The 20,467-nt window shown below is 35.9% G+C and overlaps 1 protein-coding gene across 1 annotated transcript in view; it reads right to left on the bottom strand.

Moving 5' to 3' along the window:
• Positions 1 to 20,467, bottom strand: part of STT3B (STT3 oligosaccharyltransferase complex catalytic subunit B) — a 51,195-nt gene that overhangs the window by 16,824 nt on the left and 13,904 nt on the right. Inside the window, exons 2-5 of the mRNA XM_064704711.1 lie at positions 11,854 to 11,962; positions 9,842 to 10,129; positions 8,072 to 8,137; positions 4,402 to 4,501 (exon numbers count right to left, since the gene is read on the bottom strand). Of these exons, the coding sequence (XP_064560781.1) occupies positions 4,402 to 4,501; positions 8,072 to 8,137; positions 9,842 to 10,129; positions 11,854 to 11,962 (563 nt within the window). The remainder of the gene's footprint in view (positions 1 to 4,401; positions 4,502 to 8,071; positions 8,138 to 9,841; positions 10,130 to 11,853; positions 11,963 to 20,467) is intronic.

The following is a 20,467-nucleotide window of genomic DNA, read 5'->3' as shown; positions in this document are numbered from 1 at the left end:
ATTGGCTCCATCGTCAGAGAGGAGTCCACCTTCTCTCCTAAATCCACTGACAGCAAAACAGATCTGTAGTATGCTAAATATTTCAGCCGTCTGAATTTCTTTTTTTCTTCACTGACTAGAATAAAGCTGTCCATTGCAACCCATTTTAGTGGATGTAGCAGCACACTGTTCTTTCAAATTGCACTGTTTTATCTCCTCCTAGGAAAATAAGCCATTTACCTAAGATTCTTCAGCTTGTAAAAAGTTTTCTCTTCCCATCTTGGTTTTGAGAGTCATGGATATAGAAAGAGCTCTCAAAAAACAAGTGACATAGGAAGCTTTCTATATGAGGAGAAATTGAAGGGATCAGACCTCAAAAAAGCAAAACCTTTAAGAGTCCACTACTTCTTTAGAAAATGCAAACAGGCACCATTGTTCTTTACTTAACACAACAGCAGAGGGAAGGCAAGAAATTGAACAACAATAGAATTAAAAATTAATATTAAGCATATGTATTGATAGAGCTGTATCAACCCTGGGGATTTATAATCCCCCAGAAAACAGAGGCCAAGAACATCATTAATTACTATTATTAATATAAATTCTTATTGTACATGCATTAACATTTATATACTTTATTTTGAAAGGGGTTTGGTCCTCAATATTACAAGGTGAAGAAGAGATGGAAGGGGAAGGTAAGAATACCAAATCTGAAAAGCCATGAGGCTGATTACAGTTGATGTAACCAGCCAATTTGAAGTCCATTCCTTCAGTGGAAAACAGCAATAATCCACCTGTCATATTTTTAAACTCTTACAAATCCTAAACCACTATCTGGCGGTAGATAACCTGGATCTTACCAAGAGATCCCTGTTCTCATGGGCCCCTTCAGTAACTCCATGAGGTCAGTTGTGAGGAGTGCATCACTGAGCAGAGGTGTCATTGCCACAGCACCTATGTGGTCTCACTGAGGGATTATGCTCCCAGGGCACTGTCTGAGCTCCAAACCAGTCAGAAGGGATGGTTTATTCTTTCAAGCACCTGTATCGCACAGCTTGGCCTAGCTACTCACCTATGCCCTCTTAAGTCACTGAAATGTGTTTTTCCTGCAGGAAGCCCAATTTTTGAAGAATTCACTACAACATAAATCATTTACTGTACCATGCAACTGTTACAACACTGCCATCCTGTGGAAGTTCAATGGTTGGCATAAATCACTACATTTCACATTTGTCAGACCACTGTAAATCACCATTTTTAAGGCCAGTCCTGCAACTGCTATACTTGCTATGTGCACTGCCCACCCCCATCCCAGTCCCTCACTCCCACTTCTTTCAAAAAGGTACATAGTGCCTGGTACTGAAAAGATTTTCAAAAAAGATAATTTACACAACATGACAATTTTTCTAGGAAGTTAGAAACATCAGGGCAATATATCATCACTAACTTTTAATATTCTTTTATATTCTACAGTTTGCACAGTCTTTGCAAAAATAAGGAGTTAATTTTGATTCTTGCATGCTGTTCTTATGGCTATAACTTTCATCAACTCCAGAACAAAATCATTCTGACCTACTGTGGATAAAGTCATTTTACAAAGAATTTAATTTGCAGTACACCACACAAACACAGGAAAGACCTACTGAAAAGCTTCTCTGGAGAGTATAATCATATACTGGAGACATTCTTTCAATTAATGGATTACAATCACCAGAAAAAAAACACTCAATCTGAAATTTTAGAACACTGAAGTAGTTGATATAAATATATGCCTGTTTTAATGATATAATACAAGACATCTAACAAGGGATTACTGAAATGAAGTTTTAAATTCTGGAAGATTCTCGCGTGTTTTATTAAATATTCTGATAATTATACAGAACCTAAAAAAATTGTATGAAAAATTATAAAATTGAAGTGTGCAAATATAAGATAAATCTATAGCCTTCCAAGTGTAAAACCATTTACTTTTTAAACATATGAGAACTAAAGAGAGACTACAATGATAGAATATAGTATCAATGGTTGCTGTATCTGAATAAAGAAGTTACTCACCACTCTGTTAATACACTGGAATTGTAAGCACTTGTTCATAATGATTAAACTAGAGTTTCTGAATGAAAGGCACTGGCCCTTGTCAAGATGAAAAAATAATAAAAGCACAGCTTGAGCTTTCAGACAGAGGTAGCATCATCACTATTGATGCCAAATAGGTCAGAAGCTATCTGGCTAATAAAGTCATCTGCCTTCCAGCCCTAAAATATTTTAAAATTGGCAAACCCTTCACATTCTGGAAATTTTTACTCATTCCATGATTCTGAGTTACATTCCCAGATATATCAGTCATGTCCCACTAACCTTTTCCTTGGTGTATGAACACTCTTATGAGAAAGATATACCAGGAATCCACCACTATTTTAAAAAATTTGGTTCTGACAAATACTATTCTCTACATTTATGCTATGTTGGATTAAACTTAACACAAAGAACCTTTATAAAATGGCTCATGCTAGCTTGAAATAAATGTAAACAACTGATCTAGAGATTAAAACCACCAAAATTCTCCATAACAGTAAAAAATATGTAGCTTTTATTATCTATTGTCAGCTGACAATATTTTCCAAAGGTTTTAGCTGCACGTGGTAAGTTTTTTAAGAATTTTAAGACTGTTGCAGGCGCAGTAGCAATTGCAACAGAAACTCCCCAAATATCTTTATTTTCCCTGCTTCAAGGAGCTTTTGTAAACTCTTCTCCCTATCTGAATAGTTTGGAGGTGAAGCACACTTGAATTTCCTCTCAGAAGTGCTTGAACATTCTTACCTGTTTTACAAAAACATCCTGTTAAACAAACCCAGAAATGACACAGTAATGTGAGCTGTACAGACTTCTCTAGGGCTTCCCAGGAAAGCTTAAATTAAGACAGCAGTTGCAATGAAACACAGAGCACTGATCACATTTTCATTCTGACAGCTCCATGGAAGCACATATCCCTCACTGCTGAAGGGCAATAACATCTCAAAACACTGCAGCTATTTGCAAAACAAACATCTGCCAAACCCTTTAATTCCTATGAACTTGCAGTACTATTTTTCCCACATGAGTTCAAAGACTAGTTAATTTAAAGCTGAAAAAGCAAGAGCATTTATTCCTTATTGTTTCTGGCTACCATATTGCTTCAGGATTTATAATTAGTTGATCTAATTTTCTCTAGCCTAATTCATAGAAATCAGAAAATGAAAATACTCAATAAAACATTTTTAAACAGAAAACGAGATAAATTACTTTCCCCTTAAGTTAGGAAGAAGTAGTTAATGAAGAAGTTAACTAATACTAATAAATCTAAGTAAGATGGGTTAGAGATTCTTCTTTCTCTCTTTTTAAAATTTTAATCAATTTCCAATTCTTACTTACATAGAATAGCAAAGTAGTATGGAAGTAATATTTATAGTTTTGATAACAAAAATTCAAAACTGAACTTGAGTAAATAAGGCAATTGTGATATATAGTGGTTCACATATATGTACCTGAAGTAATTTCTCTAGCAGGGACTAAAAAAAGCATTAAAATAATTGAAAATACAAAAATAAAACAGTACTAAAACGAGGAATAAAAATATATTTACAAATATGAAATGCTTTGTGATTACGCTTCAGCACACATTATGTTCTCCACCTACCTATGGTAAAGGCTTCACATTAAAAGTGTTCCAGCTAACTTCTAAATCTCTGAACACCTGAATTGCTTACTAAATATTCCATTCACACACCTACATCATGGCCAACTGATTTTATGGGTAAAGTGTCAGTAAAAACAGTTTACACAGTATTTAAATGTCAGGCAAATCAATAGAAAAGTTAGGCTCCCAGGATCCCTATTCACACACTCCTGAAACTGGAAGGAAGGCTGACCAATTAATCCAATACAATTTTAAGGATTCCCATGGAGTGGGGAGACTCTTACTGTGCAAGCCTCTTCTCAGTGATCTAAAACTTACGTGGCTGCTCAAAATTTCTTATGTCTTTATCTAGATGTTTGCATAATTTCTGCTGTATAACTTTTAAGAATACCAATTGTTTTATATACTTGGAAAAAAAACATTATTAAAAGCACACATGTAATGCATGTTTACAAGATATTAATAGGGTTCTTTTACATCAAACCACCCATTTTTCTTTCCCATTCACTAGAAAGGAAAAAATTAATTAGTAGCAATATATATGAAATTTTGGAAGTGTGAGTATGCTTCAACTCCTTATTTCCATGTTGTAGAAAATAACTGACTATAATCAGTAATCAAATTAAAACAACTCAATCTGATATGCAATTACTTAACACCTACTTGATACAAAACACATCAGTACAATAATTTTGTGTCTCATGTTTTAAGTATTTGAGAATGACTTTGCAGTGAACAGAACTTACCAATGTAGACTCTCCTGCTGTATCTCTGCATCAGCAACAGAACAAACACATGCAGTGGAATAAGGTTGATGATGAAAACATAACCACCCCATGCAGAGACCTAAGACAAATGGAACAGGAGATTAGACCTGAAAATATCTGCAAATTCTTAGGACAGCCCATGGTAGATTTATACATCTTGATGGTCTAACAAGAAAACACACAGCCCATCTACACAAGCAGTCAGAACTACTGCTAATACCACCAGAATCCTCCTCAATATATATTATAAAAGAAAACCACAACAAAGCCCACATATCAGAGGTGTTTGAAATGGGCTGATGGATTTCCTAGGCTACCCTTCCTGGATGTCCTCCTCCCAAGCTAATCTGGCCATACTGGCAAACAAATGTTATGCTGGAGGCCCTTCCCCATGGTGAAGGCTGCAACTCAAGGCAGTGGAAGGATCTGCAGGGCCATGAGCTGGGCTTTGATGATCCTTGTGGGTCCCTTCCAACTCGGGATATTCTATGATCTCATGCAGGATGCAAAACTTTCTTTGACAAATTTAGCACCATGCACTTTTTGCCGAGGACAAGGAACATTATCTCCAGCTAGAGAGGGAAAGGGAGCAAGGTGCAGCTCCAGGAGCACAACTCTGGGACCAGAGCAGCCAGTGCAGGTTGCAGTGTAGGGAAATGAACAAAGGGAAGAGTATGGAAGCACATGAAATCAGGACTGAGCACTGTGGAATGATATACAACAATATTACAGACAGTGCAAACCTGTGGCAACAAGAGCTGTTGAGAAGGACTGGTGTACTTAGAACTGAAACACTCCAGTGTTATTAACAGATTGCTGGTTTCAGTGAGGATTTACTGAGCTATCACTACAATGTGCTATCTAAATTTCTAACATATTTAGAAAGGCTCATATTGACTAGACAATCTGTATTTTAACATGTCCTCTTGTCATATTACAGTCTAGACTTCTCCCATATGCACCATGCCTAACCTAGATCTTCATTTTTAGCATGCAGTAGCTAATGTGGTTTTCACTTTAATTGTACTTTAGGGTTTAGATTCATGTAGCTATTTTTAAAGCCCCAGAATCCAAAAAGAAACCCAAATGACTATGTTCTATAGAACAAATTCTAAAAAAAACATGAGGCCAAGATTACTGTCTTTTGACACTAATACTACAAACCCCAGCATTTCAAAATTTATGGTAAGCAATTCAGACAACATGAAACAAGTAGAATAAAATAATCAAAGTTCTCTGGTAACTCATTTCAGATTATCAAAATCCTAGTGCCTAATTACTTGGATGAAGTATCATGTTTTACACAGCTAAGTTTATTTAATGGGAGAAAATATGTACCTGAGGACCGGTAAGACAGAATAGAGCTCACACATGCAAACACCACTGTCAAATTCAGGGAAAGGTTTCAATGAAGGAGTTCACAGCTTGCATGCACCAGAGACCTGCATCCCTAATTATCAAAATTTGAACCCAAATCTAGGCACAGAAAATTATACTGAAGATGTGCTTTGGAACTTTTCAAACAAAACTGAGGCATCCTCACAGATTGGCAAGGAGTGGAGACATGCTATTACTCCTACAGGATTGCTTCAATGTAAAGCTTTCTTTTATTTTACCTCCTTGCCATGAAAAGCCATATGAAGCAGAAGTTGATGAAGTAAAACAAAGGCTAAAAATATAAATCCAAGGAAAAAACACCCTACTCTATATTGAATCCAATGCAAGGCTATGAGTCAAATTACCACAGTGAGTTAGGTATATATTCTAAGGCAGATTTAGTTATCAGGAAAGATTTGTCAGTTCATGCAATATCCCTTTGCCTTTCAAGCTGTTGTTCAAACTTCCCATTCAAGGACTGAACTCTTACTATCTCAAAACTCTGATTTAACTTCCAACTTACACTGAAAATTACTAACTCCACCAGAGAAAGATAAATTATTACAATGTAACAAGTGGAAAATTATGTTTTGTCCTAAAAATATACTTAAGCAAAATATCTAGAAGGGCAACTCCACAAAATTCTTTCCAAAAGGTAAATACAATGTAGGGAAGGCCGTCATATGTGGGATGATGAAGATACAAGCAATAAAATTCTAACATCTATTCAGTGAGATGTGAAGCAAAGCTACAAATGAATCTGAACCTTTCATAGAGCTGATAGAACTTGAAAGGAAAATAACAGCACCCCCCACTTATATATAAGGATTGACTGTCATGATTACATTGATTCTTAAGTTCAGATATCATGCACACACATGATCACATACTCTCACATACAATGCCACACACCAAGATGCTAAGAACCTGTTATTGTGTGATTTTTAGCAGAAATTGTGAAAGTATTGTATTTTTTATTTGTATGTTTATGAAGGCACTTTTAGAGGATCTTACCAATAAATTGGCACAATATAAAAAATACTGTGCTATACAAATATTACAACTCAAAAATTTACTTGCAGCTTTTATACCGGACTTAAACATGTACCAAAGCTACAGGACTTTTTCACTATAAAGCTATATAAACAGCAATGCTGTGTATAAAGAAGTGGCTCTCTATTAAGCAATGTGGCAAAAAGGAGGAGAAATGGAATGAATAAATGTACTCTTAACAAGAAATAGCTATCTTAGTATCTTTGGTGACAAACACAAGGCTATTATCTCCTATATTAGCTGCAAAAGTCTCCCAGAAAACCAAATGGACATTAAAGCTAGAGGAAAACTAGACAGCATCCAGACAACCTTTGAATTAACCTTGACTTTAAGGTACATAAACCAATCCAGAAGCTCCTTGTTTTTGCAAACTCCGTTACCTGATGATAGGAAAGCAGTATTTGAGACCTCAATCTTAACTGTCACCAAGCAATTAGCCTGACTGTCCTAGCACTGGCTATTTTGAGAGTAATTCATTTTTCATACAGCCACAAAAAGTTTATCAGTTAGGGGAAAAAAACACATGTTTGACTCAAACAAGAGAATTCTTAGTGTAATGTTTTAGAAGATGGAGGAGGAGGAAAACCAATTCCCTCCATTTTTCTATTACTTTTATCTCCTCATGTTTACTAGTGTTTTCCCCCTCTGTTAGCCCCTAGGAAAATCTCTGCAATAGCCTTCATTTTCATAGATCAAGAATGAAAAGGGCATTTATGATCATTTATTATGACATTGAAGTCATTCATCAGTTCTAGTGGTAAGCTTTACTTTACGGCATAATTATACCCATAGAAATAGCTTTCAAAATTATAAAAATGCAACTTTGTCCTCACATTCTAAATATTCTGATTATTATTGCATTATGGTAATGACACACAGACACATAAACATTAAAATTATACCTTAATTTACTTGTACCCAAATAAAAATCCAACTGAATCAGAGCACCTATTCACAGCATGGAAAAAATTGGTAAGTGAAGTTATTATATTTTCATTTTTTCCCCAATCAATCATGTTTAATCATGTTGATTTAAATACTTTACCTTTACATACTATGTTGTTTAGTCATATATTTAAGGTTTTAATAACAATACAAAGCAAGAATTTTATATTCTGGTTCCAACAAAGATGAAAATAGCCTTATTCTCTTCTTTGTCAACATATAAATTATGTAAGTTACTCAAATAGTTTAGCTATTATATATACAAAAGCCTTACCATGTAAAAGTAAGACAGACAGCAGCAGATTGTCCAAAAGACTGACCCAGTTTTCACAGACTTCACCTGGAAAAATAACCAAGGATTTATGAATGACAAATCCTGAACAATACTCTAAAGTTTCAGCCCAAAACAACTGTTGAGAGAACTTTAGCCTGCATCAAGTTATATTTGATGCTTCTGAACTGATGTCCATTAAATTGTAACACAAATGCAATTCTTTCACACAGAAAAGGTTAGGTGTATTTCTCTAGCAAAAGCATTCAATCCAACTATCTGCCTTATGATCTGATGTAGAAATGTACTTGCAATGGCTCTGTGCTACTTTCTCTGAGATGTTAGAGCACTTTATAATTCTAAGTGAAGACCATCCATGCCTTAATTTGTCTGGCATCTGACCCAACTCTGCCATTACAGACAAAACAGCTATTCCAAAAAAATTCACTTAAGGTTAACAAGAGCATCCAGATACTACTAAAGGTTTAGCAGGGTCCAGAAACTGCCCCAGGAATATGAATTTGTCTGAAACTGATGGGGGTGACTGTGGTGAGGGAGAACAGGAATGAAGAACAGACATTAAAAAATGCTAGAAAGTTGTCTATAAAACGTATTTGATTCTACAAAAGTTCATGCAAACATTATTGCACTCTGCAGTTTAGTTAAATATGAATTCCATGAGAACAGATAACTGCTATCATATCTCAGTTACTCTAAAGTAACAACACAGGTTGACTCTATTATTGTTATCAAACACAGCACACCTTTCCAGCTGCAGCTTAGTCTAAAACCAGATTAAAAAATACTGCATTTAAGTAACACCAGTCACCCAGTCATGAAAAATTCAGTTCTCTTCCATTATATTCCTACCAACTATATCCCAAAGTTTGAAATACTCTAAAGCTAAAACATTTGTGGATATGCATCTGCTTATGAAAATCAGAACTCTTGACAAAATTATGGAGAAAATTGTAGTGACCATGTACTTACATGGAGCCGTCTAAATGAAAAATGCAGGCATTCCAGAATACACAAGAGACAGTACCCTACAGTGTCTGTGCTGCATTAACAATATAGTTATGCTATTTTTGTTATTCCCAAAGTAGGTTCAACAGCCCAGAAATACTCTAAATTCCTTCCTGCAAAACTACCTTATGGATGCAATTCTACACAGATTAAGGAAAGGCAGACATGTTGCTTTAGCAAACAGGCAAATGAAAAGACCTAAGACTGGTTTTCTAAGCACACAAGAAACACTAAAACCTGACTCTAGACAGCTTTGACCATTTAATTTGGATACTGAGCTCAAAGCCCAGACACTCCATACAGTCAAAAGTCTTCAGAGAAGACAATTTAAAGCACTTCATATTCACAGTCTTCTCTGAATATGCTATATTAGCTTATTATCTATATAGCTTTTCACAGCTATATAAGGAGGCTAACATTTGACGCACACAACAATAACACCTCCAAACCAAAAAACAAACAACCCCTCTGTTTGCTTTATATTTCTAGACTCATCATCATTTTTATTACTACTACAGGACACACATACTTCAGTGGAACTGTGCTTTTACACAGCAAACTGAAGAGCATGATTATGGAGTGGTTCAGATCATGTGACTTCTCAGTACTTGCCTAATCAAGAGCCAAGGGGAAGAGAGATGAGAGGGAGGAAAATCAGAATTCAATGGATTCTAAGAAAAATCATTCATTTGGTTGGAGGAGGAACCAAAAAACCTTTCCAAAGCAAAAGATTCAGCAATTACTTACCCATAAATAGTATGTGAACTGCAGTGCAAAAATAGCTATGCCTTCATTGTCAAAAGATCCTGCTACTGATCGGGATATGTAACCTGGAACTATGGCGATAAAACAGGCAGCTAAAAGCCCTGCTCCCTGGTTCCACAGTTCTCTGGTGAGCAGGAAAGTAGAAATAGCTGTAAGGCCGCTAAAAACTGGTGCTAGAAACACACAGACATCTCTTATATGGACTGTCACATTTAGCATATTTAAAATCCAATGTATAAGGCCTGCTGTCACCATCAGTCCTGGGTATACCTACATGGAGATGAAAACCAAAACAAAGCAGAACACTAGGTTATTACAGAAAACTGTCATGGTATGCATGTTTACACAGAACTTGCAATTAAACAATAATTTTTAAGCTGATATAAGCAGTGAGTATTAGCATAAGCTAATAGAATTATTTTAGGACTACTTTAATCATGTTTTGACAACAACACTGAATACCCTAGGCTCTTTTAATTTTATCCAAATGCTAACAATAACATATAATCTACTTCATAAATGAATGAGCAGCATACAGATAATATCCCATCTCGCTTGACATTTATCATATAATGAAAACAACTTGTCATTAAGGTATGGAAGCAGAAACCAAAATCTGCAACAGAATTTCAAGCCAGCTACCAGTTTTAAGGAAATAAAAAAACAAGTCCCAAAAGTCTAAGACATCAAGAAGAAACCCAAAATTTCCCAGTCATATCCATTTTCCTTTAAAATGTACCATGCTATTCTTTCACTTCTTGGTGCCAACAGGGAGAGAAAATGTACTTCAATACGAGTTAATTTTTTAAAGATGAAAAGTTTATGGTCAGTCAATTGAATACCCCATTATTACAAGGTATCTGTAGACATCTTTGGATATGACAGATTAAAACAAAGTCCTGTAAAAATTGAATTAATATGTGCATCAGGAAAGGTAGCATAGACTTACACAAATCTATTGAATCCACCATAGAATATTGGAGAACTTTAGAAGATTCTTAATAGGAATTCTACCCTCCCACATTTATCAACATTAGAAAAATCAATACATCCTAGGCAAGTTAATATGTACTTCACATGCCTTACTTTCTTTCAAAAACTAAGAAGGACATTGTGCTAAATAAAATTAACAGATGACTGAACGTTCCCCTGCATATATTTCAATTCTTTTTCTTAAGAGGTTTTATTTTGTATAAGGCAGGTGTGAAAAACATGCACTTAAATGTTGCATTAAGAATGTCCAGTATCTCTAAGATACTGAAATAATGGTGATCGACTGTGACAAGAGACTTATAAATGCCTTTAAGTGGTATATACTGGCATTAAAAAGCTTTAATGAACTTTCACACATTAAGAAACATGTGGCTGCATTACTTAGTGTTACTAAAGCTATTCCAATGAGTGATATTTGCATTTTGACTCGGTAACATTGTTTTGTATACCTTTCCTGTCTTGTGACTTGCATTGATACCAATCTTAAGTAGTCCTGATGTTTTATACAGGTGCCACACTGACCTAATTTCACATGGTCTTCTCCCAGTGAAATCCTAACTTTTTTCCATACACACATGAAGTCTACTCAGCATACACAATTGGATTAAAACTTGTACCTTAAGAGATTTAGATAATGATTTTTAAATTTTTTTTTCAAAGTTTTTCCTGTTTTGATTTCATATAGTGGAATTGTAGGAGCCATAATACCCTTATTTGTTACTTATTAGAATTTCATATGTAAGGAAGCTCTGTATTTCTTGGTCACAGTGTGCTATTGAATAAGACATGTTGACTTAGTTTCTGCAGCTAAAAATGAAAAACATCTCCATATTCCCTCTGCAGCAATTTGACAATTAAAAGCAAATTTTATTAAGATTCTCCTTTTATCAACATCATATTTGTAGTGAAAGTTCAAAAAACTTTCTAAAAAGTCATCTTTCATTATTTTTTACTTATTAAATTCATTTTTTTAAAAAGAAATGTATTATTACAATACTTACAGTTCCACCTACTATTCTTCCTAGTGGATACCATGCTCTTTCATCAAACCAATTTAAAAATTCATAAAAGCCATGAGATGCAAGATGATGTGTTGATCTATAGTTAAACCTAGAAAGAAACAGAAGGATAAGATAAAATTAAGAGCTTTAGCATCTCATTTACTACGTAAGTACAATGGTTCTCTCTAAACTTGCAGAGTTTTGAAGTAAATTACTAAGTTCTCAGCCACTCACTACTATATTTTCTTCATTTCTACAGCCAATGCATATACTACAGATGACAGTTTACAGTTTTTGGTGACTTCATTTTTGTGCGTAAACTTTAAAATGTTTTCTTTCACTCTGATACAGTACTCTGGTTATTTTTGTTATTCCTTTCTAAAACTATCCATTTTCAACTACAGTCTATCACATGCAGTCAAGGCAAGACTCCCATTCTGAGACAGGATAGCTACATGTGCAGCTGCCCTGCTTCATGTAAAATCGACAGGTGACTCATTCAGGAACAGGCAACAGGAATCAGTCTGTTTGTTCACACTATCAAACCAGCAGTAAGAATTTACACAATGTAGAACCTCTGTAGATGAAGTTTCAAAGTTTGTACATATTCTGCTGCATAGAATTTCTTGTACAACAAAGGGTGTCTCACGCACACCTTCAGTTCAGCCTTCCACACTGTATAAAAACCATGAAAAGACACCAACAGACGGCTATTAAGGCATTCATCTTCCACCTTCCTGGCAAAAAATATCTCAAACATTTGATAACAAAACTTTTAAACTATTAAAATGTCCATTAGTTTTTGAAATTAAGTATCAGGCTGCAAGAAGCACTACAGTGCATGTCACCCTAAAACAGCAACTCTTTCATGATCACTCATTCAAAGGCCAAACTAAAAAGGCTACAAATATTGAGAATGTGAAGCTCTGTAGAGAAAGTTTAGGTAGAGAAAAGCCTGGGTGAATACAGCTTCTAAAACAAGCAACATTCACCAAGCCAACTCTTCTAATAGATATTCTAATTGAATTTCAGTTAACCATGTGAAATTCATTGGTTAAAGAAGTGTTAAAGATTTTATTCATCAGTTAAGTAGAAGTTCAGATGACTAAAAGGAATACTACAACAGACAAAAGGTTAGATGGGCAAACCACCACAAAAGACTTCCAAAGACACTGCTAAATTCAAGCCTAGAAAAGACTGTGTGTGTTTTTCTTTTTATCTGTTTTATGGAAGAATTCCCTTATATCAGAAATATGCATCCCTTCTGACAAAAAATTTAAAACTAATTCAAATTCTTTTGCATATCTAGGATTCCCAAAATATCACAAGTTTACTTTGAACCAATTCATTTCCACAGAATAAAGCTAAGGTTATTTAGGACTGCAAACCCCATCAAATTCCTAATTGTTTAATCAGTACAAGTAGTATTTGAAATAAAACCACATTGAGGTCATGAGCAGATTCTTCATCTACACAGTGGAAGAACAAAAAGAACTGAAATTCAGGTTCAGATGTCAGCAAATTTGCACGCTTCAAGTGTCTGAACTGTCACAGCATTAGTCAAATTATATTAAAAATAGGTAAATAACAGAGTGAAGTACTTTCAGGAACACTCTCATATCTTGTATCTGTTAAATAAGCATTTATATAGGATATATTAACTGATAAAACTGTGGGCTTTCAGAAGTCATTAGTCATGTTTATATAAGAAAATTCACACGAGCATCAGTCATTCTGACCTAGAAATCTTTGATTCAAACAGCAATGTGACATTGGTTTCTAATAAGCCTACAACTATTCCCGTTTGACTAGATTTCTAAATATTAATTAATTCTCCAGTTCTGAACTGTCAACTCTAATGTGATTTCTGAAATGCTGTACCTGTAAAATTAGCCTCTTATCTTAGGACAGCAAGGTCTATTGTTAATTTGTTTAGTGCCAAGTGCCTGCAGTATGGTATGTAACAAATCAGAAGTTTCATACTGCACAGGACGCACGGAATCCATCCAGCTACAGACAGGACTGAAAACACTGAATACCCACCGAATATTGTTATCCTAGAACTTCAAAAAGGGAACAAGTAAGATATTTACTAACACGAATTACTTTCGAATTTTTAAATCATGATTCAAACTCACAGAGGTTACAAAAGTACGACTAATGTTTACTTTCACAGCATCAAAAGATTAGTTAAACAAACGAAATAGGCAAGAAGAATACATATTGACATTCTCCTCATGTTTCCAATTAGCAAAGCTTTGCAACTGACTTCAGAAGGATGTGAACAACTGTCTTGAGCTTTGGCAGCATCCCATTAAGTCTTTAATAAGAATGAATTACCACTCAAAATTGAAATGCAACGTAACAGCATTTTACTTCTACCACTTCAGAGGTAAGAATTTAATCTTCCCTCCTAATATACTCTTAGACAGACACAAATCTATTAGCCCTTCTTTCAAAAAAGTGATTCTTTTGCCACAAATGAAAGCATGCAGTGACAGCTCCACATGTCTTTGCAGCAGAAATTACTGGCAATACTACAGTGTATTGTGAGACCTGAAAGAACAAGAAACAACCTTCTAGACAAATAAATAAAACTAAAAATATTTAGCAGCTTTATTCAACACCTCATTTTGACCTTAAAAAACAAGTGCCCACTTCACCTCCATAAGTTAAAATGTCAACATAAACCTAAACACACATCAGGAAAAGGTTGCTGTGATGTTGCATATCAAAGCCAGCTTCAGGCATGGACAAACTGGCAGTGATGGACAGTGCACCAGACAAAAGTCTAGTTTGACACTCATATGATGATGCCAGTATTAGGCTCTGGTATCACTCAGCACTTCAGAGCACTTTTTTAGGGACAAGCCTGAACCTTGTGAAATTGTTTCCCTTTAAGCTAGGACAGAGAGTGCTGCTAACAAACAGCGAGCATCGCAACCAGTCACACCTCCTTACTATCTTGGTACTTTTCAAACTGTGCTTCAAATGCAGCACAGTGGTATTGTATTTCTACTGCAATGCTATCACAGTACCTGCAACCATCTATAGATTCCACAGAGGTGTAAATATCACAAAAAAATGCCATCTTTGCCTACTGCTGCATCTGGGAGATTCAGGGGCTGCAGCTCAGGAAGGAATCAGAACAGAGGCAAGAACAGCCACTGCTGGGTAGGGGCTGCATGTCAGGTTTGGGGGTCACTGCCTGCCCCAGTTCTTCAACTTGTAGCAGCAGCAGTAAGAAGAGGTGATATTTAGGGTTTTTATCCAGCCCTCCTTCTGACCTACTCTATCTAATCCAAGGAGACACGGGAACTGAAGTACACTGCTGGTTGCACTGACTAAACAGTATGCAGCATGATGTGACAGAATCAGAGCAAAAGACAGGATCCCTTTTCTGCCACCCTCAACCCTCACATCCACCTGATCTTGAGGTATGGAAACAGATTACCCATTTCCCAAGATTCCCTCTCATCCTCCCTCATCCCCATGAGGAAAGTCGATTTGAAACAGACCTGAGAAGAATAAAGAACAAAATTATGTGAAGCACATTTTAATTAAATACTTAGCTAGAAAACCTGAGTGAAATATTCAAGTTCTCAGTCCGTGCTGTAAAGAATATTCACACTTGCTAAGATTCAGCTAAGGGCCTGACACCAGGAAGCACTGACTTATTTCAGTCGATGTTCTAGGGGAAAAAGTGATGTTCTGCTGTTCTCCTTGCCTCTTTCTGTCATGTCTGTTGTTTGAATGATTTCCTCCTCCAAGCTAAGCTTTAAAGGAATAAACAATCCTAAGTCTTTGTACATTTCAGAATTTAAAGTCCCAACCACAAACCAGGCTGGTATTGTAGCTTGAACCTTGAGGGGGATGCTCTAATGATCACCTAAGTGCTCTGTGTATGGTACCATTAATTTTGTGGCACTGTTGGAGATACCTACATTACAGCTGGTTCAGTAGACAACTGGAGGTAAGTTAATAAAAATACAGTTCTCATTTCATATAATTTAACATAGAACAGAGTATAAGCAGCAACTGCAAAATAACTGAAACAGAGGCATAATCTTTTTTTTTAGTAGCAACATTAATTTAGAAAGCTTAACTAGGCAGCTTGCAAAGCAAAGCCTGTGAAGTTTTCACTTATATTTTATGCACTGTTAATACATAATCTTAACTATCTGTTCATGCTTAGGTTTGATTTTTATTCCTTGCTATGAACTGCCTTTTTGATGACACAAGGCAATACTGTAGGATAATTACTTAATGCTAGTCACAGCAATCACTCTCTATCCAGGAGCTACAGAATTCTCCAGCACCTCACAGCAACAATTACTGCTATATTTATAAAGAGACGTCTTTGACGTTCCTAGGTTTAGTATTTCCTTCACAAGTACTATTTAAGGTGAGTATTAAAATAAAATTCAGCCTACTGAGAAAAAAGAACATATAGAAAAGAATAGCACATGTATGACAGTGAAGTTACTTCATCCACATCTTAACAACACTTAAGGCAAATTACACTGACAGCAAAGGAATTCATTTGACCCCTTGATTCCAAGAGAGTGCAAGATCAGTGTGTTGCTTCTTGTGGGAATGGTGACTGTCTAAACCCCAATCAATTTCATGCTATTATTGCCCCCTCATCTAGACTTTTTATCCAGCATTTTACAGCCATCTGAGAATATGTAATCTCCTTACAAGCAGAATCTGTTGAAAATTTTCTAAGCCTTCAATTATAAAGGCTTCTGTGCTTTAAAAGTCTTCAGCTGCAGATGCACAAAATTTTCACATCTGCAAACTCAGAAAAATGACAAGATACAAACTGTGAACATTACAAGCTATAGGAGTAATTCTAGGAGTCAGTTTTTAATGCAAATGTAGATTACAGAATCAATTTGGCCATACAGAATCTAATTAGAGATGGCAAGTGTAGATTCTTGAAAAAGATAGTTGCAGATTGACTCCATATCCGACATATTCTTTGCATCCAAAGGAAGAATACATTCAGCAGCACTTTATGGAAAATCTAATGAGAAACTTCAGTAACTTCCATTGAAACAAAGAAACATATATATACAGTATTCCAAATTAAATTTTAAAACACCTGCTTGCCCACAGACTATACTACAAGCACAAGATCCTATAAGTCTCATTCTGAGCTCTGTATCTGCAAATGAGCAATTAACACACTGAGTTCTGCATAAGGTTTTTAAAATGGAAGTGTAGAACCAATCAATCACATAATGAATTCAAGGCACTAAGGAAGTGTTTCTCATCAGGAAAATTCTTATTTGTGTTGTGTTTATAACCTTGGTAAGTATGAGTGGACATTTAAGCCATTTTCAAATAATCAAGATTAGAACTTTGGAGTAGCAATACCTACAGGAAAAAATACTTATGACACATAAAGAGCCTTTCCTAGTGCCCACAACCCAAACTCAAGGTGTTGCACCTCACAGTAAGACTGAAGAAAACATACACCAAGCTCTACCTCTCTCATGCGTAAGAACCCATGAGGTAGAGGCTGGTCCTCTGCTTACCTGAGCCAAAACTGACAACTCTGCAGAATGAAAGAACCACCAGGCAATTTTATTTCAGAAAAATCTCACATTCCTTTGTCTTTAATTTATACTCATTCATGTCAGTGGAATGGTTTTATTAGGTCCTAAGTCTAATACATACCCTATACAATTATTCCCTAATTAGCACATTATATATATATATATTTCTTTTTAAAAAAAAAGTCCTTATGTGACCAAAAATCTTTTTTTTTCTGGAATTTCTCTGGATATTCACCTACCATGTCTTTATGGGGAAACTGTTCTCACTTTGCACACCCAAGCTTCTGTACCTCACCAGACAACAACCACCCAGGGAGTCATGAGCACATGAACTCTCCCCCATCTTTCGCAAGGGACACAGAACAGGTTTGCACAGTTCTTGTGAAACTTGATTGAAAGATGATTGCTAAGGCAAGTCCACCAGAAAGAAAAAAATAAAAGCTTTGACTGATGGAAAGTTTAATATAATTCTAATTCTGATGGTTTTAGGGGGTTAAATATGCGATTTTTGATTGTTTAGTCTTTACATTTTTATATAAAATATCTGGATATGTAATTACTCTTAGCATTCTGAGACAATATCAAGTATTTGTGATGGCTACTGAGACTGCCCTACACTTAGAGAGGCTCAAATGATCTGTAGGGGTTTTGATGCAAGTAAGGCCGTTGGAAAAGAGAAATACATGTCCTTCAAGCTGACTGTCAATCACAAACCTTAGAAAAAAGAATTGCCAGCAGTACTGCCATTCTGAGTTTCCTCAGGTTCAAAGTTGGCCAAGGACCTGCTTCTGATTTCAGATTTCACCCCCTCAGAAAAATGTGGCAGAGGCTCCCTTGTTAAACTAAGCTTAGTAAGAATGATGATGTAACCAAATGGCAGGATGCTTTGCAGTGACGTGGCCACCTAACTTTAAAAACGATGGAAATTTTGAGTCAAAGGAGGAAGAAATTTCTGTCCCTGGCATCCAGCTGAGAAACAAAACTTCTCCTTTTTGTAGTATCTTTAGAATAATCCCTGAAGGTAAACCAGGAGAAAGCCAAGTCAGAAAAAAAGGTGGATGACACAATCAGCATGGCACACATTTTTTTAGGCCCAACACTCAACTAAGCTCAATGGAAATCCCTAAGAATACCAGAATGTTTATAGAATAACCATTAAGAATTACCATTAAGAATATCAGAATGTCCCCAATGTGTTTAAGAAGGATTACAGCCTTCCTACTGCCACTACTTGGCATGGTATTTTCCCTGCCTGCAATAGGATGTTACGCTTAGCAAGTGCTAAAATCAGGAACTGCATGCTGCCAGTAGCTTAATGATAAAAAATTCTACAAGGAGCAAACAGTCACTCAGTTTCTTCAGAGAACCCAGGGCACCTCCAGTATTTTTGCTAACAAACTGTGAGCTTTTGAGAGCACTCCATGATCACAATTTGTATTTTTTCACACAATATATCACCATCTGAAACCACGATATGCTTCCCATCACCACTGTAGTGGGCGTATATCCGTCTACAACTTCAGACACTTCCCCTGATGCATATTAGGTTTTTTATTACTTTTTCTCTGTCTTGCTTTTGAACTATTTTATATCTCAAGGCAAATTATTATGAAAAGCATTGGTTTTATCAATATTAAAAAGCATACTTTACCAGTGAATTCTGCTATTCATTACATGTAACAACATTTTAGACCTAAGAAGAAAGTGATGATGACATTTTTCTTGGAATAGTCAAAATTCCCAAGAGGTTTCAAAGACAAGATGGAAACAGAATAATCTGAAATTTTTACAGGCAAAAATTGAATGCTTGTTTTCGTTTTTATGGATGGACATACACTTTACCCCAGATACCACACTACAACTGGCATCCAGTTGATGACAATGTTGGTTCTGTACCTTTTGACAGCATCAGCTTCTTGGGAGGCACCAATTCTCTCCTCAATACAGTATTAACTACCACAAACTCAAAAAACCCTATAGTGCTATGTTTGTTTCTTTCTCAATGCTCTTGGGCTACTCTGTGGCACAGTAAGCCTTGTATGCTGCAACTGTGGAAGCTGTGCACCAAATTCAAGAATATGTTCAAGAGGGTGTTTTTCCAGATCAAATTTGTGCTGTACTTGTTTTAGACATGATGGAAATAGCTTAACTCCATCGTCTATTAAGTTAAAGGCTGATACATGAGGATCTGCTTGGCAGGAAGGAATTAGAAGGCTATTAGCTGAACAATATATTTTAAGAGCAAAATATCCTTTCTGTGAAAAATCTGGTACTAAAAATCAGTGAGGTGAACATGACTGCTTCATGAGAAGTAACAGGGAACAGAGGACAGCTAGCTCCAAGTCACTTTTTTCACAATCTCCTAGTATAGAAAAGCAACCTGTAACTCCTAAATAACTACACTGGACTCCTATTAAACTGATATCAAAAACACCTGCTATCTTGTAGCAAGATCCAGTATGTGAGCAGAAGCGAACAGCAACTTTTGTGATAGTCTGAAATACAGAGTACAAAAAAGGAAATTCACTGTTCATTACAGGTACTTTAATTATATTTTAACTTCTTGGAAGGATGTGGCACAGCTTTCATCTCTATTACATAATGAAGTCACCTATATGCTGCAATGCTGTGGCAATTGAGAAAGTACCAGCTACACCCAAAATGCATTTGAACCAACTTCACTTCCCATTAAGTGAAATGTAAGAAATCAGTCTGGATGCAAGATGGCCTGGCAGACTGCTTCTACCCTGTAAAATACAAGACATGGTAAAAAGCAAACAGGACCCTTAGAAAGGCTCCAGATCCCTCACATCACAGATGATATTTAAGCATTGACAATCTTATTTCTGGCAGAACATTTAAACAGCTATAGCACTACAGAAAAGCTTTAGCAGAAATTATTTTGTACAACCCTCAACTGTCAAGAGTCTGTTACTTGAACTTTGTAACATGACAAAGGGTAAATCCAACCAGACTCAGACATTAGACATCAAATCACTCTGTACAAATTATGGCAACATAAGGTTCCTTATCTCACAAGAATTAAAAGT

This window comes from Zonotrichia leucophrys, chromosome 2 (assembly GCF_028769735.1).
Source record: "Zonotrichia leucophrys gambelii isolate GWCS_2022_RI chromosome 2, RI_Zleu_2.0, whole genome shotgun sequence".
Classification (NCBI taxonomy): Eukaryota; Metazoa; Chordata; class Aves; order Passeriformes; family Passerellidae; genus Zonotrichia; species Zonotrichia leucophrys.
This window is presented reverse-complemented; position numbering and strand designations above follow the sequence as displayed.